Source organism: Chelon labrosus (genome assembly GCF_963514085.1).
Source record: "Chelon labrosus genome assembly, chromosome: 20".
NCBI classification, from domain to species: Eukaryota; Metazoa; Chordata; class Actinopteri; order Mugiliformes; family Mugilidae; genus Chelon; species Chelon labrosus.
Genome location: NC_140353.1, coordinates 1,219,177 through 1,245,418, shown reverse-complemented (window position 1 = coordinate 1,245,418; position 26,242 = coordinate 1,219,177). Strand labels below are relative to the sequence as shown.

The window sequence follows — 26,242 nt, the reverse complement described above, 5'->3', positions numbered from 1 at the left end:
CTGGTCTGAAGCAGCTCCAGCTTTAACACAGCGTGTGTGTTTGTGTTCAGGCCAAACTGATGTCAGAGTGCTGCGGCAGCATCGACAGCGTCAAGAGAGTCAAACTGATCCTGAACGACAACGAGGACGAGGAGCTGGAGGATGAAGGTCTGATCTGCAGCACGGCCAACAAGCAGACCAGCACAGGTACGCTGACAGAGGTGGAGCCACGGAGAGAGAGAGAGAGAGAGAGAGAGAGAGGCGTCAATCTGGAAAGCAGTAGAGGAAACTCAGACCAGCTGTAGAGAAACAGTCTGGTTTCAAGGAGTATCTTTCTTAAGTTTCTTAACAAAATGTTCCCAGATCAAAAAGTGGAATCTTTCTTCTGTCACTGGTTAAAAAAGCAGAAACCTTTAGCCTGTTAGATTCTCTGTTGACGAACAACTTCACAGAAATGTCTGGATGCTGACCTCAGTCCTCCAGGTCAACAAGCTGAAACAAAGACAACAGGAGTTTCTGGAGTTTTTTGAAGATGTTTTGTTCAGTTCTTCAGAAGAAGCTACTTGAACGAATTGTCTTCAATAAACTCTACAAGTCCAGTTTCTGTGTTTCAGCTTTATTTTAGATATTCATGAATCCAGAACATTTTCTTTAATGGCTGAAAGTTTGTCTCGATTCTCTCTGTTGATAGTGATTAGCTCCAGCAAAGATCCACTGACCAACAACTTTCATCTTTCAGCATTAAAACGATCCAAAGCTCAGATTTAAATCAACCAAAGACTGGATTCACCGCTAAAAGATTAACTATTTGCTACGGCACATCCAGAAATCAGACCTGAACGTTGCAGAAATGTTGCACGCTTTAACATTTAGGTTGTTCTAGGGTCTTTATTTTTTTATTTATTTCCTCTGCATGTTTTAAAATAAAGCCACAAAGATAGAATTTATTTTTTAAACCTGATCCAACAGGAGTGTGAAGACGTCTCAAACTGTCTGTGTTTGAGCTTCACTGGGTCGTGACTCCAACACCTACTGTTCTACAGACGCTGGATCTTTAGGGTTTAACTCTCAGCCTCTGTCTTAACATCAACTTATCAAAACCTTCAGCTCGTTCATGAACAGATGAGCACGGTGGCAGATGTGGAGGGAGTTCTGTTCTGGAGCTCTTCATCACCCTGATTTCACTCTGGTTTCTTCAGGTGTGATCGAGCGCTGGGAGCTGCTTCAAGCCCAGAGGTTCTCCAGCGAGTCGGACGTCCAGCTGGACCTGGAGCAGTGGCAGAAGCTCAACTCTGACCTCTGTGACCTCACTTCCTGGCTGGGCAGGGTGCTGCCGGAGCTGGAGCGGCTGCAGAGGATCGCACCGTCCACCAGCGTCCGGGACGTCGAGGTCAACATCCGGAAACTCAAGGTAACCGACGGCAACGAGTCAGCCTGATAGAGCTGCAGCCAGTTTCATCGTCCTGTGGTGAAACGAAGTCAGCGCCAGCAGCTGGAGTTGGAAAAGAAGAAGTGAGAGAAGATGAAACGTTTGGTTTGTTTGTGCTCAGGACATGCAGAGATCCTTCAACAGCTACAAGTGTCTGATGATCTCCGTCAACCTGAGCAGCCGTCACTTCCTGCGGGGCGACAGCGCCGAGCTGAGGGAGCTGCAGGAGGCTCTGAGCTCGGCCAATCACAGCTGGACGCAGGCGTGCGGCGGCCTGGGACGCTGGGAGAGGAGGCTGCACTCTGCTCTGATGCAGTGTCAGGTCAGACCTCCAGGTCCTCTGCTCTCACGTCACAGCTGGAAATAAATAACGTCATTCTGATTCTGATTCCTCTTCTTCTTCTTCAGGAGTTTCATGAGACGCTGCACTCTCTGCTGCTGTGGCTCGCTCAGGCTGAGAGTAAACTCTGTGCTGTGAACGTCAACGACACTTCAACCTCACAGTCCGGTCTGAACGAGCTCCGGGACGTCCTGACGGTAACGACCAGTTAACTGTTCTTATCTGTCTGAACATCCTCAGTCGTCCATGATAGACGTGTTCAGCTCTGCAGGTTTTTATCAGGGACATCTGTGGGCGGAGTCCACCTGGAGGTCACATGACTAGAGTCTGTTAATGACCTGATGATGAGCCGTTAATGTCCACAGACTCATTGTTTTAACTTTTAAGCCAATAAAGACAGGAAGTAATCAGGCTGAGCCTCAGTCTATAGAGAGCTCCAGACCTTCTGTCTCCTCAGGATAGAATGTGGACGTCTTTGTCCTCCAGGTGGAGGTGGACAGCTGTCTCTCCTGGGTTGTAGTTTAGTCCTTTGTTTTAGAGAAGAATGTTCTGGTGCTGTAGCAGGATCAGCTGATCGCTCACAGGTCCTGTCCTCTCTGTCGCCCCCTGCAGGCTCTTCAGGAGGATCTACTGAGTCGCCGTCGTCAGGTGTCCTCGCTGCAGGACATCTCCTCCCAGCTCCTCCTGGAGGCCACGGGGGAGGACAGCCTGGAGGCCAAGGAGAAGGTCCACGTCATCGGCAACAAGCTGCACCTCCTGCTGCGACGGGTGGCTGCAGACCTGCACACGCTGCAGGGGAGGCTGGTGAGTCCCCCCCCTCACCCCTCACCCCTCACCCCTCACAGACAGAGTCAATGACTCAACGGATGAATGAAACTAAACCAGTTCACTTTATCTCATCATCTGTTTGTTTGTGTCTCAGGGAACCAGCTCGACCGGCTCTGAGCTGGACCACGCTGGTCTGGGAACACTGAGCTCAGATGTCCCACTGAAGAAGGTAAAACCTGGAACATTCATGATCCGTTTACAGTCGACATAGAAACATGAACTGTACTGAGCATCAGGCCACCAGGGGGCGCCACAGCCACAGACTAGTTAAATACACTGACACGTATTTAAAGAAGATCTAATACGTTTAAAGTCTGGAACAGTTCTTTAGTTCTGGAGTCTCTCTGTTGGGAACTGATTCTGCAAAGATCTGCTGGGCCAATCAGATCGTTTGGGGGCGTGGCTTAATGTGGTGACAGACAGAGGAGTAGCAGTAGTTTAGTTGGAGGACTGTCCAGGTGATGCAGAGATATTTCTCTGTCTCATAACTGTGAATATCATTTTTATAAACTAAATAATAGATTTTTCTAATCTGAGTAGAAGTAAGTAATGAAGACGCTCCCAGCTGTGAATCGTATCCATGTTAGCTTGAATGTTTAGCTTCAGCTGAAGGTGACGTAGATTTGACTCTTTTTAAAGCTGCAGTAACAAACACTGAGCTGAACTCAGAGCTGATCTTTATTCTGGTTAATAACCGACTCATCTCTGACTCGTTGCTGCAGGACGACGCTGGTCTACAGGCAACTACAGTCAGGCAACCAGCAACTAGACGGTAAGCTCCTCCTCCTCTCACAGGAATTTTATTCTGATTACCAACAGTGTTTAAAAGGATGCAGATAAATCAGGTTTATGTTCCTAAAGACTCTGAGCTGGAGGGAGTCTTCATGTTAACATGTTAGATTTGACTAAAGTCAGCAAATGAATGCAACTAAAACCTGTAAAATAATCTTATCAAATATTAAGAATTGACTTTTTAGTTGTTATTGATCTAACGAGCGTATAAAGATTTATTAACTTAACTTCGTCTCCTCTGAGTTTTAACTTCAGTTCTTCACCTGAAGCAGGACAGATGTTAATAAACGGTCTGAACCTAACCCCCTGTCCCATGCGTCGTCCTCCTGCAGGGAGCAGAGACGGGACCCGTCCCCACCCCGGCCCTTCTTCTACCGGGTGCTCCGAGCTGCCTTCCCCCTCCACCTGGTCTTCCTGGCGCTGCTGGTCGTGGCCTGTCTGGTCCCCCTGCCCGAGGAGGACTACAGCTGCACCCTGTCCAACAACTTCGCCCGCTCCTTCTACCCCATGCTGCGCTACACCAACGGGCCCCCGCCCACATGAAAACAAACTAAACCCTAAACAGTGTTGGGGTCAAAAGCACCTTCTCCCCCCCCCCCCCCCCCCCCCACCAGAACGAAGCACCGGCCTCAGCGTGCGCCCCACTATTTAAAAATGTATTTATTTATTGTCCTAAATGAGACGAAGCCATATCACTGCTCTGAGGGGGGGGGTTAATGTAGGTTTAACGTCCCAGCTGGAAAAAAAATGAGCTTCTGAGATTAATTTTGATATCTATGTTTTCTAAACTCACAGAACGTTTGAGGCCGGAGGTGGAGCTGTTACTGGAGGACGCCACTAGAGGGCGCTACGCTGAGGAGGATAAATAAATGAAGCTAAACTCTGAGCAGCTTCACCTCCGGCCTCAACCATGAAGAACGGTTTTACCAAAGCACCGAGGATCCAGACGTCACTGGCCACTTTCTATCACTGCAGCTATTTTTACAGAAGGAAACCACTTGTTAATAGCACACACATTATTATTATTATGTTTTTGTTTTTTTACAGAAACGTTTTTGTTGTTTGACTCTAGAGGGATCTGATGATCTGAGACACAGACCTGCCTTTCTGTAGCCGACAGATTAATGTCGTTTTTAATAAATCACTCTTGTATTTACGGCAAAACTACTGAGAAAAGGAGAAGGAGGAGGTAAATGATTGTTTCTGAGCGTGGTCTGAAATAAAAACATCTGGATCAAGCTTATTTTTGGCTCCAGATATTTTCCTGTGACAGAAAACTTAACTTTGTCTCAGAGTTTAAAGCTGCGTTAGCGTAGCTCTCAGGCTAGCTGCTAGCTGTTATTATTTAACAGTTAACTCAGTCTGTGCAGCTTTAAACTTTCTGGCTGCAGATAATATCGATGCACTAGAGCTAACCTGAGAACATCTAGATGTCTGTGACTCACCCGTCCTCCTCCTCCTCCTCCTCCTCCTCCACTCAGAGCTCAGTCCTGCAGACGTCAAACATTTAAAAGGTTAAAACATCAGAACCCGTCGATGTCTGCGACGTTCACGATGATTCACCTGAAGAACGCACAACGATCAACAGAACAAAAACCAGCACCCAGACGTGTGTAAAGCTTGATTTATTTTGTGATCTGGTATATTATGGGATGTAGCGATGACTGACAATAAACCATGTTTGCCATGATTTGTGGTTGTTGTGTTTTCTGTGACGCCCAAAAAAGAAAACCCCTCCACAGGATCCGATCCCAGACAGGAACGTGTTGTGCACAAACAGAAATCTTTCCAGAGTCGTGTGTGTTCATGCAGCACAAGCCACAGACGTCAGGACGGACAGAGGACAGTCAACATATATCTGGCAGTTTGATAATCTGGCTCCGAGGCTGAATTTACACTGGCACACCGGCGACACCACTCACTACGGGACGTCCAAGAAGCGTCTTAATGGTGCGTTTGGGACTAACTTGACTGATGTCTGAACACGAGTCAAAGAAAACGGTTTTTAAATGTCGCGAGGAGACAAACGGCCGGCGGCTCGTCTGCCAAGGACAAAGTCAGAGGAGAAAAAAAAAAACAACACGTGTGAGAATCTGCTCGGAAAATAATTTAAAATCACGGCTTTAACGTGGAGGGACAGTTTGTTCTGCTGATGATGTCAATAAAAGGTACAAAATAAACCGAATCTGTTGGAATTAGACGGGACGGGGACATTTATATGTAAGGTTTTACAAATTAGCACATTAAGCTAACTGATAAAAGGTCACAGGTGTCAACCAGTAAATCTGCAGCGTTTTAATTCATATAAAGCTAATGTTTATTCTGTGAGGTTAGCACAGACGTTTATAATGTTTAGGATTTAACTGAAGGAACAGACGTTGTGTAAATTCAGCCTCAGTTCCACCAGATGAACAGTAGAATATTTTTAACAGTCGTTTCGTTTAAAGGCCTCGTAGCGCCGCCGCTACGTACAAAGAGTAGAAAACCCTGAACACGAACAGGCTCAGAGCAAAACACCAAAGTACACAACAGTAGAAGAAGAAGAAGGAAAAACACCAGAGTGAAAGAACAGTGCCCTTTTTTTTTTTTAGCTGTACGACCAGAAACCTTTACGGACGCGACGAGCTGAGTCGACCTCTGGAGGCGAAAACCAGAAATACAAACAGTTGATATCAAAACAGAGGAGCAGCGACGTTCTCCTGAACATCTAGTGCACGTTCACAGGAAAAACACAAACACACAAAATATACAGTCGATCAAAAATGTTGGTTTGTTTTTTTCCCAAAGACTAAAAACATCTGGACAAGAAACAAAATAAAAAACTTTACCTCACGACGAAAGCACTTGTGTTTTTTGTTTTAGTTTTTGTCTCGGTCTTTTAAGGGGGGGCAGAGGGGGCGGGGAGGGGGGGGGGGCAGGGGGGGGCGGGGAGGGGGGCAGTCCATGTCACCCATCTAAGGTAGTTTCCATGACGACCCGGTCAGAGACGATGTAGTCCGAGGAGGGGCCCGGGCCCCCCCCCACGTCCAGGGACCACTGCTCAGAGATGAAGCTGAAATAAAATGAGAAAAATAAAAAGTTTAAAAACATTAAAGTGATTCAGGAATCCTTCTTCTTTCCTTCCGTCCGTCCCAATCATCATCCTTCTATCCTTTCATCCTTTTATTTCTTTCTTTTCTCGTTCTATTCGGTTTCTTTTCTTCTCTGTCCCAGCTGATTCCTCCTCTACTCTTATTTTTGTCTCCCTTCTTCCTCCTGTCCTCCTCCCTCTCTTGCATCCTTCCATCTTTCTGTCATTACTTCGTTTCATTCTCTATTCACTCTTCCTTTCTTTCTCCCTCTCTATTTATTCTCTTCCTCTTTTCCTACCCTCACTTCACTCTTTCCTTACCTTGCTTTCTTCCTCCCTAACACCCATCCATCCTTCCTTCCTTCCTACTCTGTTCACTCTTCCTTCCCCTTTCTCTCATCCTTCCTTTCTACCTTCTGTCCTCCTCCCTCCCTCTCTTGCATCCTTCCATCTTTCTGTCCTTTCTTTCTCCTTCTCTCTATTCATTCAGTTCCGTCCTCTTTTCCTACCCTCCTTCCCATCCTTCCTCTCTTTCTTTCATTTTTGCGTACATCCTTCCTCCCTCCCTTTATTCCACCCTCTTTTGCATCTTTCCGTGCTTATTTTCATTCTCTATTTACTCTTCCTTCCTTTCTTCCTCTTTTCCTACCCTCCCTTCCCTTTCCTTACCTTGCTTCCTACCTCTCATCCTTTTTTCCTTTCTACCCTACGTTCTTTTTTTTTGCCTCCATCCTTCCTTCCTCCCTTTCTTTCATCTTTCCTTCCTCCTTCCCTCCCTCCATTCTATCCTCCTCCCTCTCTCCTCTCCCTCCTTCCTCCACCTCTGGAACTCACCTGTCGTCCGGGCGAGACGGGGGTGTGGACTGTAGGGGCGGAGCCTGCAGGTGTCCGTCCAGCACGGGGTCCGTGGCGTCGCTGGGGTCGGAGGCCGGGGAGGAGGAGGCGTCCTGGCTGCCGCCGCTGGACGTGTTGGCGTCGAGCATCTCCAGGAGGAGGTCGTAGACCAGGACCACGTTCTTCCTCTTCATGGTGGACAGGTGGTCCATGCCCTTGTTACTACGGCAACACAATGACACCTGTAAAAGCTCTGGAACCATTAAACACCTGAGACCCGTCGACAGACCCCGTCCTACCTGACGTGTCGGATGTGGGACAGCAGCATGGTGAGGTGGCCCAGGCGCAGGGTCTGCTGCTGGCTGGACAGGCCCAGTTTGGAGATGGCCCAGACCAGAGCGTCGATCACAGAGTCCAGCAGACGGAGCAGCTTGGTCCTGCTCTCCAGCTCCTCGGCCGTCTGAGGGGAACTGGAACACAGGTCTGCAGGAGACAAGGAGGGACGAGGAGGGACGAGGAGGGACGAGGAGGGACAAGGAGGGACGAGGAGGGACAAGGAGGTCAATTAGGAATCATTACACGTCTCATGCTCTTCTTTCTGTCCATCCTTCCTTCCTCCCTAGATAAACAGAAACCTCTACAGAGACGTCTCTTCTGTCAGATTTAAAAACTAAATCCAGGTTCCTGGTTTTGATCCATCAAGTAGAAAATTCATCAAAACCAAACGATGACATTTACAAGATTACAAGGTTTCTACTTCTGGGTCAAAAGCTGAAACACTCGAGGACAGCAGAGAGGAGGACGTCCCGTCCAGAGGACAGCAGAGAGGAGGAGCCGTAGATCACCGTCCCGTCTAGAGGACAGCTGAGAGGAGGACGTCCCGTCTAGAGGACAGCTGAGCCACAGCGTTCCACATTCATAAATCTTTTTTTACATTCCTCTCCTGTTTTCTCTGACTTTTCAAATTGTTCACTTCTTGCACAGTTTGTTCTTCTTTTTCCTCCCCCCTCCACCTCCCTCCACCTCCCTCCACCTCCCTCCTCCTCCTCCTCCTCCTCCCCCCAGCTGCAGTGGAGCAGAGTCAACAGGAGTCTGGCAGAGGATCCAGTGTGTGTTCGTTAGAGAGGAAACCTTTATTAAACTCTGACAGGACAGGACAGGAGGACAGGGGGACAGGTCGGTCACCTGGATGATACCTGGTGACCGCTGGAAACACATGAGACGTTCAAAACCAGACGGGTCACTTCACCTTGAACCCTGGTCCAGATAAACCCAGGGTCAGAACCTTTACTGCTCCACGACCAGATGAACCATCACAGACAATAATAATAATAATAATACCTCAATCATCTGTTAGGCCTTATTTATATATACAACATATTACCATATTATCACCATTTTTTTTTGATATTATGTGTCTGAGACTGAAATAATAATAATAATAAATATATTTCTTTAACTTTTCTCCATCAATTTAAAAATGATTCTTAACATTCTGAACAGACCAGACACAGAGAGAGAGGGCGGTACCAAGCTGAACTGACCAATGGGAGCCACGATCCAGTTGATTGACATGTGACTCAAACGCAGAGTCCCCCCCCCAAAAAAAACCAAACCAAAAACAGAACGTTTCCCTGAAGGAAACACCGTCCAGCACTTTGGTTCCTACCCCCAGACCCACCATGATGAGAGCAGCTTGGAGCGTCAACTAAACCCAGAATAAGAAGAGGCAGATGTCTTTATATGAGGGTTACCATGGCAACCAGAGCCTGGGACGTCCACTAGAGACCAACTGTCCTCTACAGAGACGCAGATGTTTAGTTTAGTTTGATCAGTTGTTGATGTTTTACTGAAAAACACTGAGAGCAGGAACCAGAGCTGACCAACCAGGATCAACTTCTCCCTCCGTTTGTGAAACTCACTGGAGTTGAGGAGGATCATGGCCTTCAGACAGACGTACTCCTCCCTCTGCAGCTTCAGCTCTCTGAACCGAGAGGTGGCCGCCAGCAGCATGTCGAAAATCTCCATGATGCCCTCCACACACTGGCCCTCCTCCCTGAGAGAGACAGAGAAACATTCAGGAGAAACGACAAATAAAAAGAGAGAAAGAAATGAACGGAGGAAAAATCATTCAGTTAAAAGATGAAGGAAGTTCTTTGAGCCTCGTGACGAAGATGAGAGGCCTCTTCTTCCACCTACTCATCTTCTTTCCCATCGTCTTTTTCCCCCTCATCTTCATCTTCCTCTTCCTCCTTTTCCTCTTTTTTCTCCCTCCTCCTCCTCCTCCTCCTCCTCCTCCTCCTCCTCCTGTCTCTGGTTCTGATCTCTGTAGACCAGGACCATGGAGTTGTTCTGACCCAGTCGTCTAGACGTCATAGTTTGGTCCTTTTTAGTCAAATTCTTTCACTTTAACTTTTATTTTCTGTTTCTAACGTCGACTCTGACGTCAAAGTGTTCATCTTGACTAATATCTCCACCTACTGACATGATCCATGATAAACAACCTGCCAGTGGTCATAATCTTATGGCTGATAACTGCAGACTATGAACTGATTCGTCACATCTGGTCTCATGTTGATTTTCTTCATTATTCCTCTTAAAGTTGACACAAGTTAAAATGTGAATATAACGAATATGAAAGAAGATAATTAGAAGACAACACTCGCATCCAGGATGTCGTCCTGACCCGCCCCCCCCTCGTCTGAGTGAAATAAATCCGTGTTATGAAAACACATGAAGGCAGAGCTAAGCCTGGGCCGATAGTTTCCGTGGCAGTGGAGAGAGAGAGAAAGGTCAAACACTGAAGTCAACCCACCGCCGACACAGGAGCAGCTCAGAGAGCAAACATGAAAGAACAAAAACCTTTTAGACAAACTGATGAGAAGGAGACGACAGGAGGACATGTCTGGAGAGAACAAGAAGAAGAAGAAGGAGGAGGAAGAAAAGGAAGACAGAGAAGAAGAAGAGGAAGAATGAAAAAGAAGAGAGGAGGAGGAGAAGGAAAAAGAAGACATTTTTGAAGAAGAGGAGAAGAGGAAGAGAGAGAAGGAGGATGAAGAGGAGAATAAGGGGCATAATGAGGAGATGAAGATGGAGGAAGAAGAAAAATAATTAAAGTGACAAAGGAAAAGGGAAGGAAGGAGGAGGAAAAAGGAGGAGAAAGAGGATGAAGAGGATAAGATGAAGAGGGAGGCGAAGAAACAAAAGGAAGAGGAGATAGGAGAATCAGGAAGTATGTCCTCCTCCATGTCCTCCTCCTCCATGTCCTCCTCCTCCATGTCCTCCTCCTCCATGTCCTCCTCCAGTCCTGAATGTCTATAGTCTTAGAAGACGACCAAGATGTCTCCACGTCTCCACGTCTCCACGTCTCCGTCCAGCTTGGTTCATCTTGATTGATCTGATCAGGTTTTAATCTGATTATCAGTAGATTATGACGACAGAGTCACAGAAAAGAAAAGATGATTTCATTAAAGGTTTCAGGATGTTTACTGTTCATCAGTTAATCCACACTGAGGTCACCGTGAATCTAAAGAACCAAGACTAGAACCAGAACCAGAACCAGAGCTGTCTGAAGGTCAGCGAGGAGAAGATAAAAGATAAAAGTTAAGGAGAAACATCACTGAACCAACAGAGCAAAGAAGAAGAACTAGATGTTAAAGGAGAGTTTAGATTTCATCAACAACTACAGTAATACAACCAACCACAGCAACTAAATAAAACATTTAATAAAACTATTCATCCTTTAAAGTTACTCTGCCGTCAATATCAGACTCTAAACTGCTGCTAATCTGACGGCAGCTAGTAACAGATTCATTCTACCCACAACAACATTCAAACCCACAAATATTTCTACAACAACACGAATAAACTGTAAACTAACTGATCAGCTGATTCACAAAAGTCCAACTCTGAATTTGTAGCACCTCCTAGCTTCATAGCCTCCCAGCTAACAGTAGCTTTCCTTAGCTTCCTAGCCTCCTAGCTAACAGTAGCTTTCCTTAGCCTCCCAGCTAACAGTAGCTTTCCTTAGCTTCCTAGCTAACAGTAGCTTTCCTTAGCTTCCTAGCCTCCCAGCTAACAGCAGCTCTAGAGGCTTGTTGGTGTAAATCCTGAGCTCCCTCACCTGTTGAGTTTGAAGTCTGGAGAGAAGATGAGTTTTCCAGGATGATCCACCGACCTCCACATCAGACCCAGCATGAGGATCTCCAGCCAGCAGCACTTCAGCAGGTGGATCTGATCTGCTAGACTCAGCTCCACGAAGCCTGAGAGGAAAGAACTGGAGCATCAGACAACGTTCAGTCTGACGAGACTCAGTATCAATCAGTCAGTCCTGATTCCTGTCAGGTCTAGAGGTCCTGGTGGGGATCTTTCCTAACTGCTGGAATAAATCCATTCTTACTGATTCTTCTTCTTCTTCTCTTCACATTTCTCCATTTTCCCCCTTCAACCTCCTCATTCTTCATCTCCTCCTCCTCCCTTTCTACTCTTCAACCAACCCCTATTCTCAACTTCCTTGTTCTTCTCCTCCTTCTTCTTCTTCTGTTCTATTTCCAGTAGATGTGCTGCTCCTCCTCATCATCAGAACGTCTTCATGGATAAAGTTCTACAGTGACTCATGTTTTGATGTAAACACATATATTTTATGAGCTCATTGGATTCAGTCTCCATGGAAACAGACTCTCTTTCTACAGCTTCAACCAATCAGAGAAAAAAGCCCCGCCCACCAATGATCTGATTGGCCCGGCAGAATCGGTTCCTCAACGGAGAGACTCCAGAACACATACTGAAGTTAAGTTAAGTTTATACAAAAAGAACATGTCTGAAATAAAACACTTCTACAAAACTGTATGAAAATAGTTTTGGAGACGACACATTTACACATTTACACATCTAGGTCTCGTTCATCTCAGATTAGTCTAAGAGTTTTTTAGAGCAGCCTCTGGACTCCTGGAGAGGATCTGAGAGGAGCTAATTCTCCTGACAGCAGCGTCCTCACCTGTCTCAGTCTTTTATGAAGCAGACAATGAACGCTCATTTTCACTTCACTCTGAGAGACGAGTAAAAAGTCGGGAAATCAGGAAAAATGGTTCTTTAAAGAAAAAAAATAATATTCTGGTAAAAATGGTAAAGACCAAAGAACGGCTTCATTCAAAAAGATGAGAGTCTTTGTGAAACCTTCATATTAACACCTCTGCTGAGAAAGACACCTGCTGAGATGAACACTGGCTGAGAGGAGGAGGAGGAGAGGAGAGGAAGAGGAGAGAAGAAGAGGAGAGAGGAGAGAGGAAGAGGAGGAGAGAGGAAGAGGAGAGAGGAGAGAGGAGAGAGGAACAGGAGGAGGGGAGAGAGGAAGAGGAGAGAGGAGAGAGGAAAAGGAGAGAGGAAGAGGAGGAGGAGGAGGAGGAGGAGAGAGGAGAGGGGGACGAAGATGAGACAAAGAGGAACGGAGAGGACAGGACATGAACAGAGAGAGGAGAGGGAGAGGATGAGAAGAAAGAGGAGCGAGGAGAGGGGAAGAGGAGATGAGAGAGGAAAAGAAGAGGGTGAGGAAGAGGAGAGGGAGAAGAGAAGACGACGAGAGGAGAACAAGAGGGAAAAGAAGGGGAGAATAGAGGAGATGAGAGAGGAAGAGGAGAGGGTAAGGAAGAGGGGGTGAGAGGGAGAGTAAGATAAAGAGGGAGATGGAAGAGGAAGAGGATGATGAAGAGAAAGAGGGAAAGGATGAGGAGATGAGACAAGAGAGGAAGAGGAGAGGGAGAGGAAGAGAAGAAGAAGAGGAGAGGAGAAGCATCAGAGAAGGGTGAGGAAGACGGGATGGAGAAGAGATGGGTAAGGAAGAGGATAAGGAAGAGGAGACTAAGCGGAGCAGGGAGAACAGGGGAAAAAAAGACGAGTCGAAGAGGAAGAGGAGAGAGAGAGGAAAAAAGACAGTGAGGAGAGGAAGGAGGAAAGACGTAAAAGATGGCCGTTAACATCATTCATGTTTACGTTTAGTTGAAACTGTAAAATGATTCAGATCTGCAGCGTTTCCTCTGATTCTGTTTCAGTTTGTTGATTAAACATCATCAGACACACGATGATCAGGACGACGGGTTCTTTTAACGCTTTCCTCAAACTGTTGATGTGACAGACGTTTACCCTGACCTCAACCTTCACACCGACCGGGCCGGGGCGCCAGGAGACGACTGATCAGTACAGCTGGATACGAACGGGTTAGAATGAGGAGACAAAATAAACTAAAATATATAGAAAAAAATAATTTAAACACTAAAGATTTTATTAGATTTAAAAAAATAAAATAATAATAAAGATTTTATTAGATTTAAAAAAATAAATAAATAAAGATTTTATTAGATTTAAAATAAATAAATAAAGATTTTATTAGATTTAAAATAAATAAATAAAGATTTTATTAGATTTAAAATAAATAAATAAAGATTTTATTAGATTTAAAAAAAAAAATAAAGATTTTATTAGATTTAAAATAAAAAATAAAGATTTTATTAGATTTAAAAATAAATAAATAAAGATTTTATTAGATTTAAAAATAAATAAATAAAGATTTTATTAGATTTAAAAAAATAAAAAAATAAAGATTTTATTAGATTTAAAAAAATAAATAAATAAAGATTCTATTAGATTTAAAAAAATAAATAAAGATTCTATTAGATTTAAAATAAATAAAGATTTTATTAGATTTAAAAAAATAAATAAATAAAGATTTTATTAGATTTAAAAAAATAAATAAATAAAGATTTTATTAGATTTAAAAAAATTAAGATTTTATTAGATTTAAAAAAATTAATAAAGATTTTATTAGATTTAAAATAAATAAACAAAGATTTTATTAGATTTAAAAAATAAATAAATAAAGATTTTATTAGATTAAAAAAATAAAGATTTTATTAGATTTAAAAAAATAAATAAAGATTTTATTAGATTTTAAATAAATAAATAAAGATTTTATTAGATTTAAAAAATAAATAAAGATTTTATTAGATTTAAAAATAAATAAAGATTTTATTAGATTTAGAAAAATAAATAAGTAAAAAATATGAATTTAGAAATAATTTTATTTAATGTAAGGCCCAACAAACCTATTACTCCAGGTGAGGTGCATATAATCAAATTTATTTATTTTTTTGTATAATTCTAATATATTCTTATTAAATAACAAAAAGGTATGTCCTTGTTATTTTATTTTGAATTTTATTTTATTTATTTAAGTAAAGTTAAAAAGTAAATATATATTTTCTGTTGTATATTATAATTGTATAGTATTTAAATGAAATTAAATACACAAGTTATTAAATCAAATTATTATTTTTGTTTGTTTGTTTGTTGTTGTTTTTACGTCCTGCAGATGCTACTGATGCAAAATGTGAGCTTGGACAAAAACGTTTTATGGGTGATTTAGAAAATATATTTCTTGGGAAAAATACATTGAAAAACTAAAGTTTAAATTCATTAGATCAGACACCTGAGAGATAATGAAGAATAGTCGTGTTTAAAGTGAAAATGTACACTCTGCATTCAGCAAAGTGTTTGGGTTCAACAACAGTGGAAATCAATGACTTAGTTCAGAAAACAATGAGAAGGATTCATCTCCAGATCTTACCAGGGATCTTTTTGGCCCAGCTGATCATGAGCACCAGCTCCTTGTCTGCCAGGTTGGTGAGGGACATCATCATGCTGGTCTCGGTGAACGGCTTCTTCAGGTCCTCCATCAGGTAGATCTCTGGAGGCTCGGCCTCCATGATGCGGGAGATGAACTCCTCCGGGCTCATGGCTGAGTGGTGCAGGTGGTTGACCTGGGGGAGGGAGGCGAGCGGGGAGAGAGGCGGTCCCAGGTTGAGATGCCGCTGGGCCCGAGAACCGGGGCCGACCTTCACCATACCCCGGCCGTTGGCGTCCCGAGACTGGATTCCACCACGACGGTGTCGAGCTCCTCGATAGCTGCAGCGTTCACGCCTCACGCCTGATCAGAGGAGCACAGTGTCTGATGAGACGGGAGCCATGGACTCAAAAATAAATAAAAGAATACAACATACTGTACACAAGATACAGTATGTACCTGAACAGCTTGTTCCAAAATCTGGATCATGTCCCCAAGACAACAACCAGCTGTTCATGGTTCTGAGGTTTACAGACACACAAACTGAGATCAGATCTCAAGTGCTGGCTGGGGACGCATGTGGAGACACATTTATATTAAGACCAGGTGTGAACACGGGGACTTAAAGCTGAACCAGGACTGTGATTGGACTGGCAGACGGGGACAGTCTGTTGTATTCAGATAAATTCTTATAGTTTTTCACCAACATCAAGTTTTAAACCTCAGTGCTAATAAAAACAAAGCCTACCACACTTCATCATGCCCACTTCGTAGCATTTCCGCAGGCGGCAGGCTTGGCAGCTTTTACGTCGATTCTTGTCGATAGTGCACTGATTTGTGGCGGGGCAAATGTAGTCGTTGTGTCCTAAAGAAAGAAGAAGAGTTTAAGGATTATATTCTTGGATTAGGAGAAGGTAAAAAAAAAAAAAAAAAACAGGGATTAGATTCATGGACAGAGAAAGAGATCACACCCTGGATGCTCCTCTTGAAGAAGGCCTTGCAGCCCTCACAGGACCAGACGCCGTAGTGGTAACCGGAGGCGTAGTCGTGGCACACGGCGCAGAAGTGCATGTCGGCTTTCCCTGCTGCCGATGAACACGAGGACTCCTTCGCCCTCTCTACTCCGTCCTCCGATTTCTTCCCCAGCAGCTTGTTACAGCTGATGGCGGCGCTGCAGGAAGAGACACAGGGACAACCTGACATTAGAAATGTTAGTCCATCATCCACCTGTCATCATCAGCCCTCCTGCAGAGACGTCGCTGCTGAGAATGTCTCCACATTTCAGGCAAACAGGAAATTGTCAATGGAACATAATCGGTATATTAATCACCACGTAGATCATGACCACCAGCTGCTCCCACGGATAGTATCCACCACGGTTAAATGATCTGACTACAGAAACATGGAAATCGTACAACTTTTCAAAAAGCAAGTAGGATGCTGCTTGATGGAAAAGCAATCAGGTAATAAGGTAAGAGACATTTAGAGCAGCGTGGTCGAACAGCATCCAACAAAAACAAATCTACCGATCTTAACCTGCAGCTCTTTGCAACTTAGCTCAAACTGAATCTGAAGTTTTAACTTCGTCATCAGTGGATGAAGTTCTCATCTCACTACAGGTAGATAACAGGTATAAGATAGAAGGTATTAGATCAATGGAACAGTGCATGTCTTAGCCCATCTGAAAGGTTGGGTTTGATCAGTGGCGTGTGAAAATACTTTGAGCTCCCCAGATGTTTAGATTCTTAAACATCAGAAGACGAAGAAATAAAGATCTTAACATGTGAGAGTCTTTCCATCTTGTTCCAACATCTGGATCATGTCTCCAGGTCAACAAGCAGCTGTTGATGGTTCTGATCCAGCAGTAGGTAGAGATCCATTAGAGACAGCAGTTGGTACAATATTCTACTGACCACATGATGGCGCTGCTGATTTACAGACACACAAACTGAGATCAGATCTCAAGTGCTGGCTGGGGACGCATGTGGAGACACATTTATATTAAGACCAGGTGGAGACACAGGGACGTATAGATGGACCAGTTTAGATGTTAATCTGAACAGGGTCTGAGAGCATCTTGAGTCTTGAGCCACTTCTGATCAGATCACTCAGGACACATCTCCATAGTGACTCGTTTGCTTGTGATTTGGCACATGTTGTTCATTATCTTATTAATTATCTCTTCCGTCTTTGCTACAGGACCAGGCTGCAGAAGACGATGCATTAGAGGAACCAGCTGCATCGTCTGGGAGACGTCTGAACATCTGAAATTCTTTCTGCAGCAAGACAACGAGCCCAAACATGAGCAGAAACGACACTGCTGTGAGAATTTACACTTGTCCGCTTGTGTGTTGGCATCGTTCTGTTGTTAGTGGAGCTAATAAATGTTGAACAACCGTTAGTTTTAGTAAAATCACTGCAACAGAAAGAAGACGTCAGAGTAGATGGTGTGTAGGAGAATTCACTTCAAATCAATCGCAATCTGGGGAGGTGCACAAAGCAGAAGTTTAGCTTTACGGTTATCAGCAGTAAGAGCATCACGGAGTCAGTCTGGTTTACAGGAAGAGACAGAAGACACTAAGAGCGACTGAATCCATTCAGGAACTGTTGAAAGTTCTTCTGTGAGCTGGAGAATCATCCAGATATGTAGCTTAAAGACTGAGCAAGTGCATCTGGAGAATTAGATTTGTTGTTAAAATGTTTTTTCCTCACTTTACTTTGAGTGTCTGTAACTAATTAAACTGCTGAAATGAATGTTTTCTGATCTGGAAGCACAGAACAAAATTTCTGTGACACGTCTTATGGCAGCCAGGGTTTCCAGTGGTTTACAGAATAAATAGCGGGAAAAGGTGTCAAAATTGAACAATTCTCCCCCTAAACGGTCGTAAGTGGAGCTAAACTAGGTCTCTCATGTTTGGATTTAGTTTAACTAAACGTCCCAACTTCGATGGGTCGCTGTCGTACCTGCTGTGGTTGATGCTGTGGACTTTGGGCTCCAGCCAGCCTGAATGTGAGTTGGGTTCGTTGTAGACGAGAGGCTGGGTGCAGTGCAGAGTGAGCGAAGGTATGTTGGGGTGACTGTGGGACGGCCAAAAGGCAGAGGGGCTGAGCGGGGGACACAGAGATGATGGACTGTCAGTGATGGGCTGCCTGGTGTAGCTGAGCATGGACGGACTGTAGAAGGTCAGAGGTCCATGTCCGTTGCTGTAGTCGTGGCTACTGTCCGTGTATGGAGAAGGAATGCAGACGGTGTGGCTGTCCACGCCCAGAGGAGGGCTGTACATGACGGGCAGGAGTCCTGGGGAGCTCGGCCTCTCAGTGGCTTTACTGGAGTCCACCTCCTGTAGCTGAAGCAGGGGTAACGGGTCCGCATCCAGCCCAGGGGAGGAGGCCATGTCAGGGGGAATGAACTGGAAATGTGGAGGTGATGGATAATAAGACGATGCACCTGGTTCCTCTACTGCATCTTCTTCTGCAGACAGGTCCTGTAGCAGAGAGGGAACAGATAATTAGAGAAAGACAATTAATCCACTGAGACATTTAAACAATATCACAAACCAGCCTCTTCAGAGCTGGAGTCATCTGATCAGAAATGATAAACTTAGAGTGATCAAAGATGCTCTCAGACCGCGTTCAGACCTCACGCTAACATCTGACCTCAGTAGTCTGAACGCAAATGTCCATCTCCCTGGTCTTAATATAAATGTGTCTCCACATGCGTCCCCAGCCAGCACTTGAGATCTGATCTCAGTTTGTGTGTCTGTAAATAAACAGCGCCATCATGTGGTCAGTAGAATATTGTACCAGCTGCTGTCTCTGATGGATCTCACACGTTAAGATCTGATTTACTTTAGAGACAAAGCTCAGATTAGAACAGATCACCCCTGCTGAGTAGGTGGTCTTTAATGTGTTAGTATCATCACCGCCTCACTCCTCTTCCTCCACCAACCAGTCTCCATCAGTCTGTCAGATTCCTAGAATCCATGCAGTGAATGTTTCACAGAAACTGTAAAACATCATGATCTCTCAGTGACCTTGTTCATTTAAAATGTCATCACTTCATTTTAGCGTATTGTAGAATATGATTTGTTGAGTGATTGCCCCAAGAAAATAGTTTTGGTTTTTTTTTTAGATCACAATGACCTTTGACCAAAATCTAATCACTTCATCCCAGCGTTCATCAGCTGAACCAGAATTCTCTCCAGACGATGACTTACGGTCAATTATCAGACAACTCTAAAACATTAACGCCTCCGTTCAGAGCTGCCACAGAAGATGAAGCTATGAGAGTAATTAAAGATCATTTCGGTTTATTTTTGGCTGGTGTCCTAATGAAGAGAACACATAACACAGGGTGTATCTGGGGACGACAGACTCATATTATCATCAGAAATATTACTGGGAAAGACTTCTGGAAACAACTTCTTCTTCTTCACCTAAAAAACCTTCTGCCTTCTGATTTTCACCTTTACTCCTCCTTCTGGTTTCATAGATTAAAGGATAAATTTACTTGTTTAACATATTAGTTGTTTTAAATCAAATAAACTCTTATTTATTTAGAGTCTAAAACCAAACTCTAAATACCAAAAAGTCCACCGACCGCGTCTGATAACACTCCATCTGGATTTCACAACGAGGTGAGTTTCAACTGATGCAGAGAAAAACATGTTTAATGACTTATTTTTTACAGAACGTATACATGATGTCTTAAAAAACCTTCAGTTTGTTTGAAAAAGACCAGACGCAACAAATTCAAATCCTCTTTTCTTTGGTCCTGCCTTCATATCATCTAGACGGCATCAGACTGTACCAGCGCTGAGCCGGGACAGTCTTTCCTACCAGCAGCAGATTCACTGTTAATCAAGGACGGCTGAGAAACCACATAACACCACCAGATAATACATGTTTCCTTTACAGAGTGAGGACAATGTGAGATCCTCCTGCAGCACGTGTGGACCAAATGTGACGAAAGCAACTTTAACAAACACATTCAAGGAATGCAGCGAAGGTTGTGTGTCGTCATCCTGCTGATTGTCCTCATATCTACTAGTAAATAAGAGTTCTTGATCTGGTCTCTGGAACTTTAGAGTAACCAAAACTACTAGAGGCATAACCAGTTAGAATTATTTCACAGTTTTCTAAATATATCACTGATAAAATCATTTATCTAAGGGGCTTTGTGTAGATGGGTAACGCAAATGAACGACCCACGTAGTAGCCCTACATAGCTTCGTAGCCTCCCAGCTAACTGTAGTTCATCCTAGCTTCGTAGCCTCCTAGCTAAAAGTAGCTCTTTCAAGCCTCTGAGCCAACAGTAGCTCTTCCTAGCTTGCAAGCATCACAGCTAACTGTAGCTCTTCCTAGCTTCGTAGCCTCTATCAATTGCCCATCATCCTGTCAATTGCCCTCGTATCTTTTAGATGATATGCACTAACAAATTCTTCTAAGAGACTTTGTGTGGATAGGTAACGTAAATGACTGACCTCTCTACCCTCCAGCTAACAGTAGCTCTTCCTAGCTTCCTAGCATCTCAGCTGATAGTAGCTCTCCCTAGCTTTCTAACCTCCCAGCTAACAGAAGCTTATCCTAACTTCCTAGCCGCCGAGCTAACAGTAGCTCTTCCTAGCCTCCCAGCTAACTGTAGTTCATCCTAGCTTCGTAGCCTCCCAGCTAAAAGTAGCTCTTCCTAGCCTCCCAGCTAACTGTAGTTCATCCTAGCTTCGTAGCCTCCGAGCTAACAGTAGCTCTTCCTAGCCTCCCAGCTAACTGTAGTTCATCCTAGTTTCGTAGCCTCCCAGCTAAAAGTAACTCTTCCTAGCCTCTGAGCCAACAGTAGCTCTTCCTAGCTTGCTAGCATCACAGCTAACTGTAGCTCTTCCTAGCTTCGTAGCCTCTGTCAATTGCCCATCATCCTCGTACCTTTTAGAAAATATGCGCTAACAAATTCTTCTACGAGACTTTGTGTGGATAGGTAACATAAATGACTGACCTCCCTACCCTCCAGCTAACAGTAGCTCTTCCTAACTTCCTAGCCTCCCAGCTAATAGTAGTTCTCGCTAGTTTTCTAGTCTCCCAGCTAACAGAAGCTAATCCTATCTTCCTAGCCTCTGCGCTAACAGTAAGCTAGGCTCACTGATTCTGTGTTGCCGTCCTGTCGATTGTCCTCAAATCTTCTGGAAAATATGCACTAAGCAGTTCTTGATTTAGTTTCTGGACCTGTCTAGTAACCAAGACTACAAGAGGCATCATCATTTAAAATTATTCACAGTCTAAATATATATAAATATCACTAATCAAATCACTCATCTGGGTGGCTAGGTAACACATGCACAAGAAGAGTTCCCACAGACTTTGTTGTTATGTGCAGATTCTTCACAGAGCACACGTGAAAATGACGCAACGGACTGCTGTGTCGAAGGTGAAGACAGCGACTCGGTGTTTATTAACTGTTTTTAAACTGGGAGCTTTTGTTCCAGAAACAAAACATAAAAGAGCAAAATAATCACGGCGGTTGCAAAACGCCAGAGACTCTCCGGGCCGAGCCGGAGAAGCCGTGCGCTGGTTAATCAGTGCCAGGATGGAAGCCACAGTGGCAGGCAGCTCTGCAGACTCAGAGACATGGCCGTGGATCAGGTTTTATTTACCAAAAAAAAAAGCTTCTCTGTGAAGATTTTAACATTTGATTAATCACAAAGACACAATCTTCGAGAGTGAGGAACCTGAAAACCCTGCTGTTGTTCTCATTTATCAGATCCTAGTTGCACAACAACATCAACTGTGGCCAAAAGTCAGACAGTACAAACAAATGGTAAACGCAAAGGTTTAAAAATAAATAGGTCAATGAAATGATCGAAAGTAACCTCTAGCTACTGAGGAATGCTCGTGATGTATTTTATGGCTTAATAGGAAAATTAACTTTTTGAATTTTTTTCAGTGTCACTTTAAATGTTTAATTTTATCAACACACACAGAAATTTTATATTTATTATTATTATTATTATTAAATGTTATTTATTCATTATATATTTTTGCTTTCTAAAGTCCAGCATAAGTGGAAATGCTAAAATAAAGAAGCCAGCAGAGATAAATTAATATTATTAGCAAATTAATTAAAATCTGCTTCAACACGTCTGATACCGTGCAAATAAAACAGTCAGCGCGTGCAGCTCAGCTCAAAGTGACCAAAACAATGTTCAGTGTTTGTGTAAAAGTAATCACATCTCTGTTAATGTGCAGAAAGGCAGCTCCTACCAGAGCCTGGAAGCTTTCATTGATCACGTCACGTCGACCTCCACATCTCATTTAATCGCAGATAAAAGGTTCAATATTTAGCAGTTTTTCTATCGTGTGTTGATATTATAAATAACAGTGTGTACCGTAAACGCAGGTATTGTGGAACTCCCAGTTCCAGTTGCAGTTCTCAGGGCAACTTCCTTGATGATTAAGATGGAAACTCATGACGTTACAAAAGACACGGGGCAAGTGAACGCGTCGCTGGCGTTTGTGATGCAGGATCGTCTCATTCAGTTTATGAGAAGGAGCTGCTGCAAAAGATCCAGCTCCTGATTAAGAACATTACTGATGTCAGATAACTTGGACCTGGTGTAGACACGCCAGCTCTTTATCAGAATCAGAGTCTGCTAACATCTGGATTACATTATGGGACAAGTTTCAACTGATAAGAGATAGTCCTCCAACTAATCAGAGACATTTAAACTAATTCAGATGACTTGTATGACTACTGTTACTGTCCATCACCACATTAGGCCCCGCCCCCAAATGATCTGATTGGCAGGAGCAGAATCAGTTCCCAATGGAGAGACTAACAGTAGCACTTCCTAGCTTCCTAGCCTCCTAGCTAACAGTAGTTATTCCTAGTTTCCTAGCCTCCTATCTAATACTAGCTCTCCCTAGCCTCCCAGCTAACAGTAGCACTTCATAGCTTCCTAGCCTCCTAGCTAACAGTAGCTCATCCTAACTTCCTAGCCTCCCGGCTAATACTAGCTCTCCTCAACTTCCTAGCCTCCAAACTAACGGTAGCACTCCCTAGCTTCCTAGCCTCCCAGCTAACAGTAGCACTTCATAGCTTCCTAGCTTCCTAACTAACGGTAGCGCTCCCTAGTTTCCTAGTACAGCCTCCCAACTAACATTAGCACTTCCTAGCTTCCTAACCTTCCAGCTAACAGTGGCTCTTCCCAACCTCCCAGCTAATAATAGCTCTTCCTAGCTTCCTAGCCTCCCAGCTAACAGTAGCTGCCCCTAGCTTCCTAGCCTCCCAGCTAATAGTAGCTCTCCCTGTTTCCTCTTTGGATGATGAATCCAGACTATTGTCATTTGCTGGTATGAACCAGCTGGTCGTTGGCTGTAATCTTCATGGTTCGTTCAAGTGCAATTTTTTAGTCCAGACAGTTGGCCTACGTCGTCTTTAGCGTCTCTGAAGTCGGTTTAGTCCTGTCTCATCAATAAGAACCTGTAAACCTACAATAAGCCGACTATTATTTTTAGAACTTCACGAGGGCGACGGACGCTTCTGGAGAGATTTTGCGATTTGTTGGTTTAAAGCGATTTGATGCAGCAACACAACAAAAATAAAAAGCACAAACCAACACGAGCATATTTATGTTTATATTTTAGGAGTGACTGCTGATAAGGATGTAATTTACTGATATGCAAAATAAAAACGTTTTACTGCCCTCAGCGAAAATCAAGACAGATCGAGATTTTTTTTCGTCAGATTCAGGAAATTAAACCGAGTCAGAGAATCAACACAAAATGCACAATAACAGACGTGATTATGATCGAACTGTCTACACTCCAGCTGACATGTCACGCCTGTAATGAATATCTCCTCCGACTTTCCCGAGTTAAACACTCGCTGCCTCGATTTGCCGAATTAATCTCAGAAGTTAAACGTCTCACCGACAAGAGGCCGACTTCAAGACTCAGGCGACATCGGGAACACGAGGAAGACTTTCTTGTCCAGGCTCTGTGGCTCAACCGCTTTCTGTAAAAGTGTTTTGTAAGAACGTCTGTGCCGAAGTTTGAGCTTTGGACAGACTGGTGTTCATGGCAGCCTTCCATGGTAAACCACCAGCCAGGCAACAAAGGGTCAAAGGGCACAATCTTAATGCAACGCTGCCTTTTATTCATTCCACATGTCACCAGTGATTTGGCCTTTCATTTATCTCTCCACAGGAAGGAACTGGAAAAAAAACTGAGGCAAATGTTCTGGATGGACTCGGTCTCTAACAATCAGCTGAACATCTTTAAAGGTGCTTTTAAGATTTTAACAAACAAAGAAGAAGAAAACACCAACACGCCCAATGAGTCAGAATCTGGTTCAACAGCAGATCAACAATCGACATGCTAAGCTAAGCTAGCGACACTGATTCGCCACAACATTATGACCACTGACAGGAGAAGTAAATAACATTTAAACCATCTTGTGACAGTTCAATGTTCTGCTGGGAAACTTCTGGACCTGGCATTCATTGGTGTGGATGTTACTTAGACATGTAGCACCCACCTAGACCAGACCAGGCACCCCCACCCCATAGCAATGACACTCCTTGATGGCAGCAGCCATCCCCAGCAGGATGCAGCCTGACACAGACACACACACAAAAACACTTTAGGAACAACTAAAAAAAAAAACATGAAGAACAGCACAAGGTGTTGACCTGGCCTCCAAATTCACTAGATCCCAAACTGATCAAGTATCTGTGGGATGATCCACAGAGGCCCCTCCCCTCAAAGCCCCCCCCCCCCACTAACAACAGGACACCCTCAGAAGGCCCATGTCCATTCTCTGATGAGTCACCACAAGGGAGACCTGCACAATATTAGGAAGGTGGTCATAATGTTATGTCTGATCGGTGTATATATTTACTATATTCACTCAGCTGCCAGATCATTAGGTACACTAGTGAAAAGATTCTAACAGTCCAGCTTTAAATCTGAAAGGCTCTGGTTCAGCTTTAGCTTCTAATCACTCTGATATGTGTTCCTAATATTTTGACATTGTAGTCGGTCACTAACTCCATCCTCCACAGTGATCATCAGATAAATCACCACCTTTCAGACGCTGTTTCTACATCAGCTCAACATTATTTACATTAGAGTGTCTTCACTAGTGTGTTGTTTTGTGATCATTTTAAATTGCGACACAAATTTCGACATGTGGTACAAAAGTGTTGAAATAAAGTTGTGTTTCATGAATGAACGCCTCAGACCAGAAAAATCCTGCAGAGTCCAGCGAGAATAAAAGATAAAATAAAAGTCTGTCCAACACATCCACAACAACCGTCCACAACCAGAAATGTGATTTATTTTTTCCTCCATAATAAAACCTGGACGCCTCCGTCTCTGACACACATGTAGCTCAGACCGGCCGCCTTCACAAGATAAGAGATGAGGTCAAAGTCTGTGTTCACAGGCGCAAATATCTCAACACATCAATCTGTGAAAGTGACAGAAAAGAGGACCGTGTTCCCAAAGAGAGAGAGAGAGAGAGAGAGCTTCCAAGCCGGTATATTAAAAACATGTTTATTTCTCGAGTCTAAAAGACGCCTCCTCCCTTCAGGACGAGGCTGCAGGCCAGGGGCGCATACCGAAACACAAAGACCCCCCTCAAAACCATCAGCCGGCCTCTATGCCCCATTCTCAGAGCCTCACAAAGCCGACAAGGAGCTGCTGGAGGACAGGCCGTGCTGAATGAGGAGGTCGGTGGATTAGATGGGAGGCGAGAGGAGGCAGGAGGAGGCAGGAGTAGGAGGGAGGAGGTGCTCCTGGTACAGACGGGCTGATTACAGCGTCGGGATGTGGAGTGGTTTTAGCCGTCACCTGTCACTGCTGCTGCTCCATCTACCTGCCACTCCAGCTCAGAAACACATCCTGTCAGTCCTTCAGTCCGCTCGCTTGTTTTAAAAGGAAGTCATCAAATAAAATAAAATACTGGAGTAACTGAACGCAGTCGCCCTGAGCTCATTTTGTGTCTCGGTTTTCTTTTAATCCATTGTTGTGTTTGTTTTATGTTACCTTCTGGTCATTTTGAGCGTCTTTATGGGTGTTTTGAGGTTATTTTGAATTTCTAAAGGTTGCTTTGTGTTACCTTGGGGTCATTTAGAGGAATTTCAGATTGTTTTGTTTTATTTTCCTGGTAGTTTTGAGCATTTCTAAGGAGGTCTTGAGTCTCTGTGTGGTAATTGTAAACGTCTTTAAGGACAGTTTGTGTCTCAGTTTCCTTTTAAGCCATCTTTATGTTTGTTGTACGTTACATTCTGGTGATTTTTAGCGTCTTTAAGGTTGTTTCGTTTCATTTTCCTGATAGTTTTGGGCGTTTTTTAGGTGGTTTAA

The 26,242-nt window shown here is 43.9% G+C and overlaps 2 protein-coding genes across 8 annotated transcripts in view; one reads left to right on the top strand and one right to left on the bottom strand.

The window, feature by feature from the left end:
• The window catches only part of syne2b (spectrin repeat containing, nuclear envelope 2b), a 106,409-nt gene extending 102,458 nt beyond the window's left edge, over positions 1–3,951 (top strand). For all 7 annotated transcript variants that reach the window (XM_084569484.1, XM_084569482.1, XM_084569483.1 and 4 more), the window contains 8 exons: positions 51–186; positions 1,179–1,390; positions 1,530–1,730; positions 1,817–1,945; positions 2,361–2,552; positions 2,671–2,745; positions 3,299–3,348; positions 3,701–3,951. In XM_084569484.1, coding sequence (XP_084425610.1) covers positions 51–186; positions 1,179–1,390; positions 1,530–1,730; positions 1,817–1,945; positions 2,361–2,552; positions 2,671–2,745; positions 3,299–3,348; positions 3,701–3,911 — 1,206 coding nt within the window. In that variant the 3' untranslated portion in view covers positions 3,912–3,951. The remainder of the gene's footprint in view (positions 1–50; positions 187–1,178; positions 1,391–1,529; positions 1,731–1,816; positions 1,946–2,360; positions 2,553–2,670; positions 2,746–3,298; positions 3,349–3,700) is intronic.
• Positions 3,952–6,314: 2,363 nt separating this feature from the next.
• esr2b (estrogen receptor 2b) lies at positions 6,315–23,955 on the bottom strand (the record flags this gene model as incomplete). The annotated part of the gene is given in 11 exon segments (XM_084569737.1): positions 6,315–6,420; positions 7,273–7,494; positions 7,572–7,755; positions 9,195–9,328; positions 11,396–11,534; positions 14,891–15,250; positions 15,636–15,752; positions 15,859–16,058; positions 17,852–18,372; positions 23,807–23,901; positions 23,904–23,955. Coding segments are annotated over 11 exon segments (2,130 nt in total).
• Between the last annotated feature and the right edge of the window lie 2,287 nt (positions 23,956–26,242).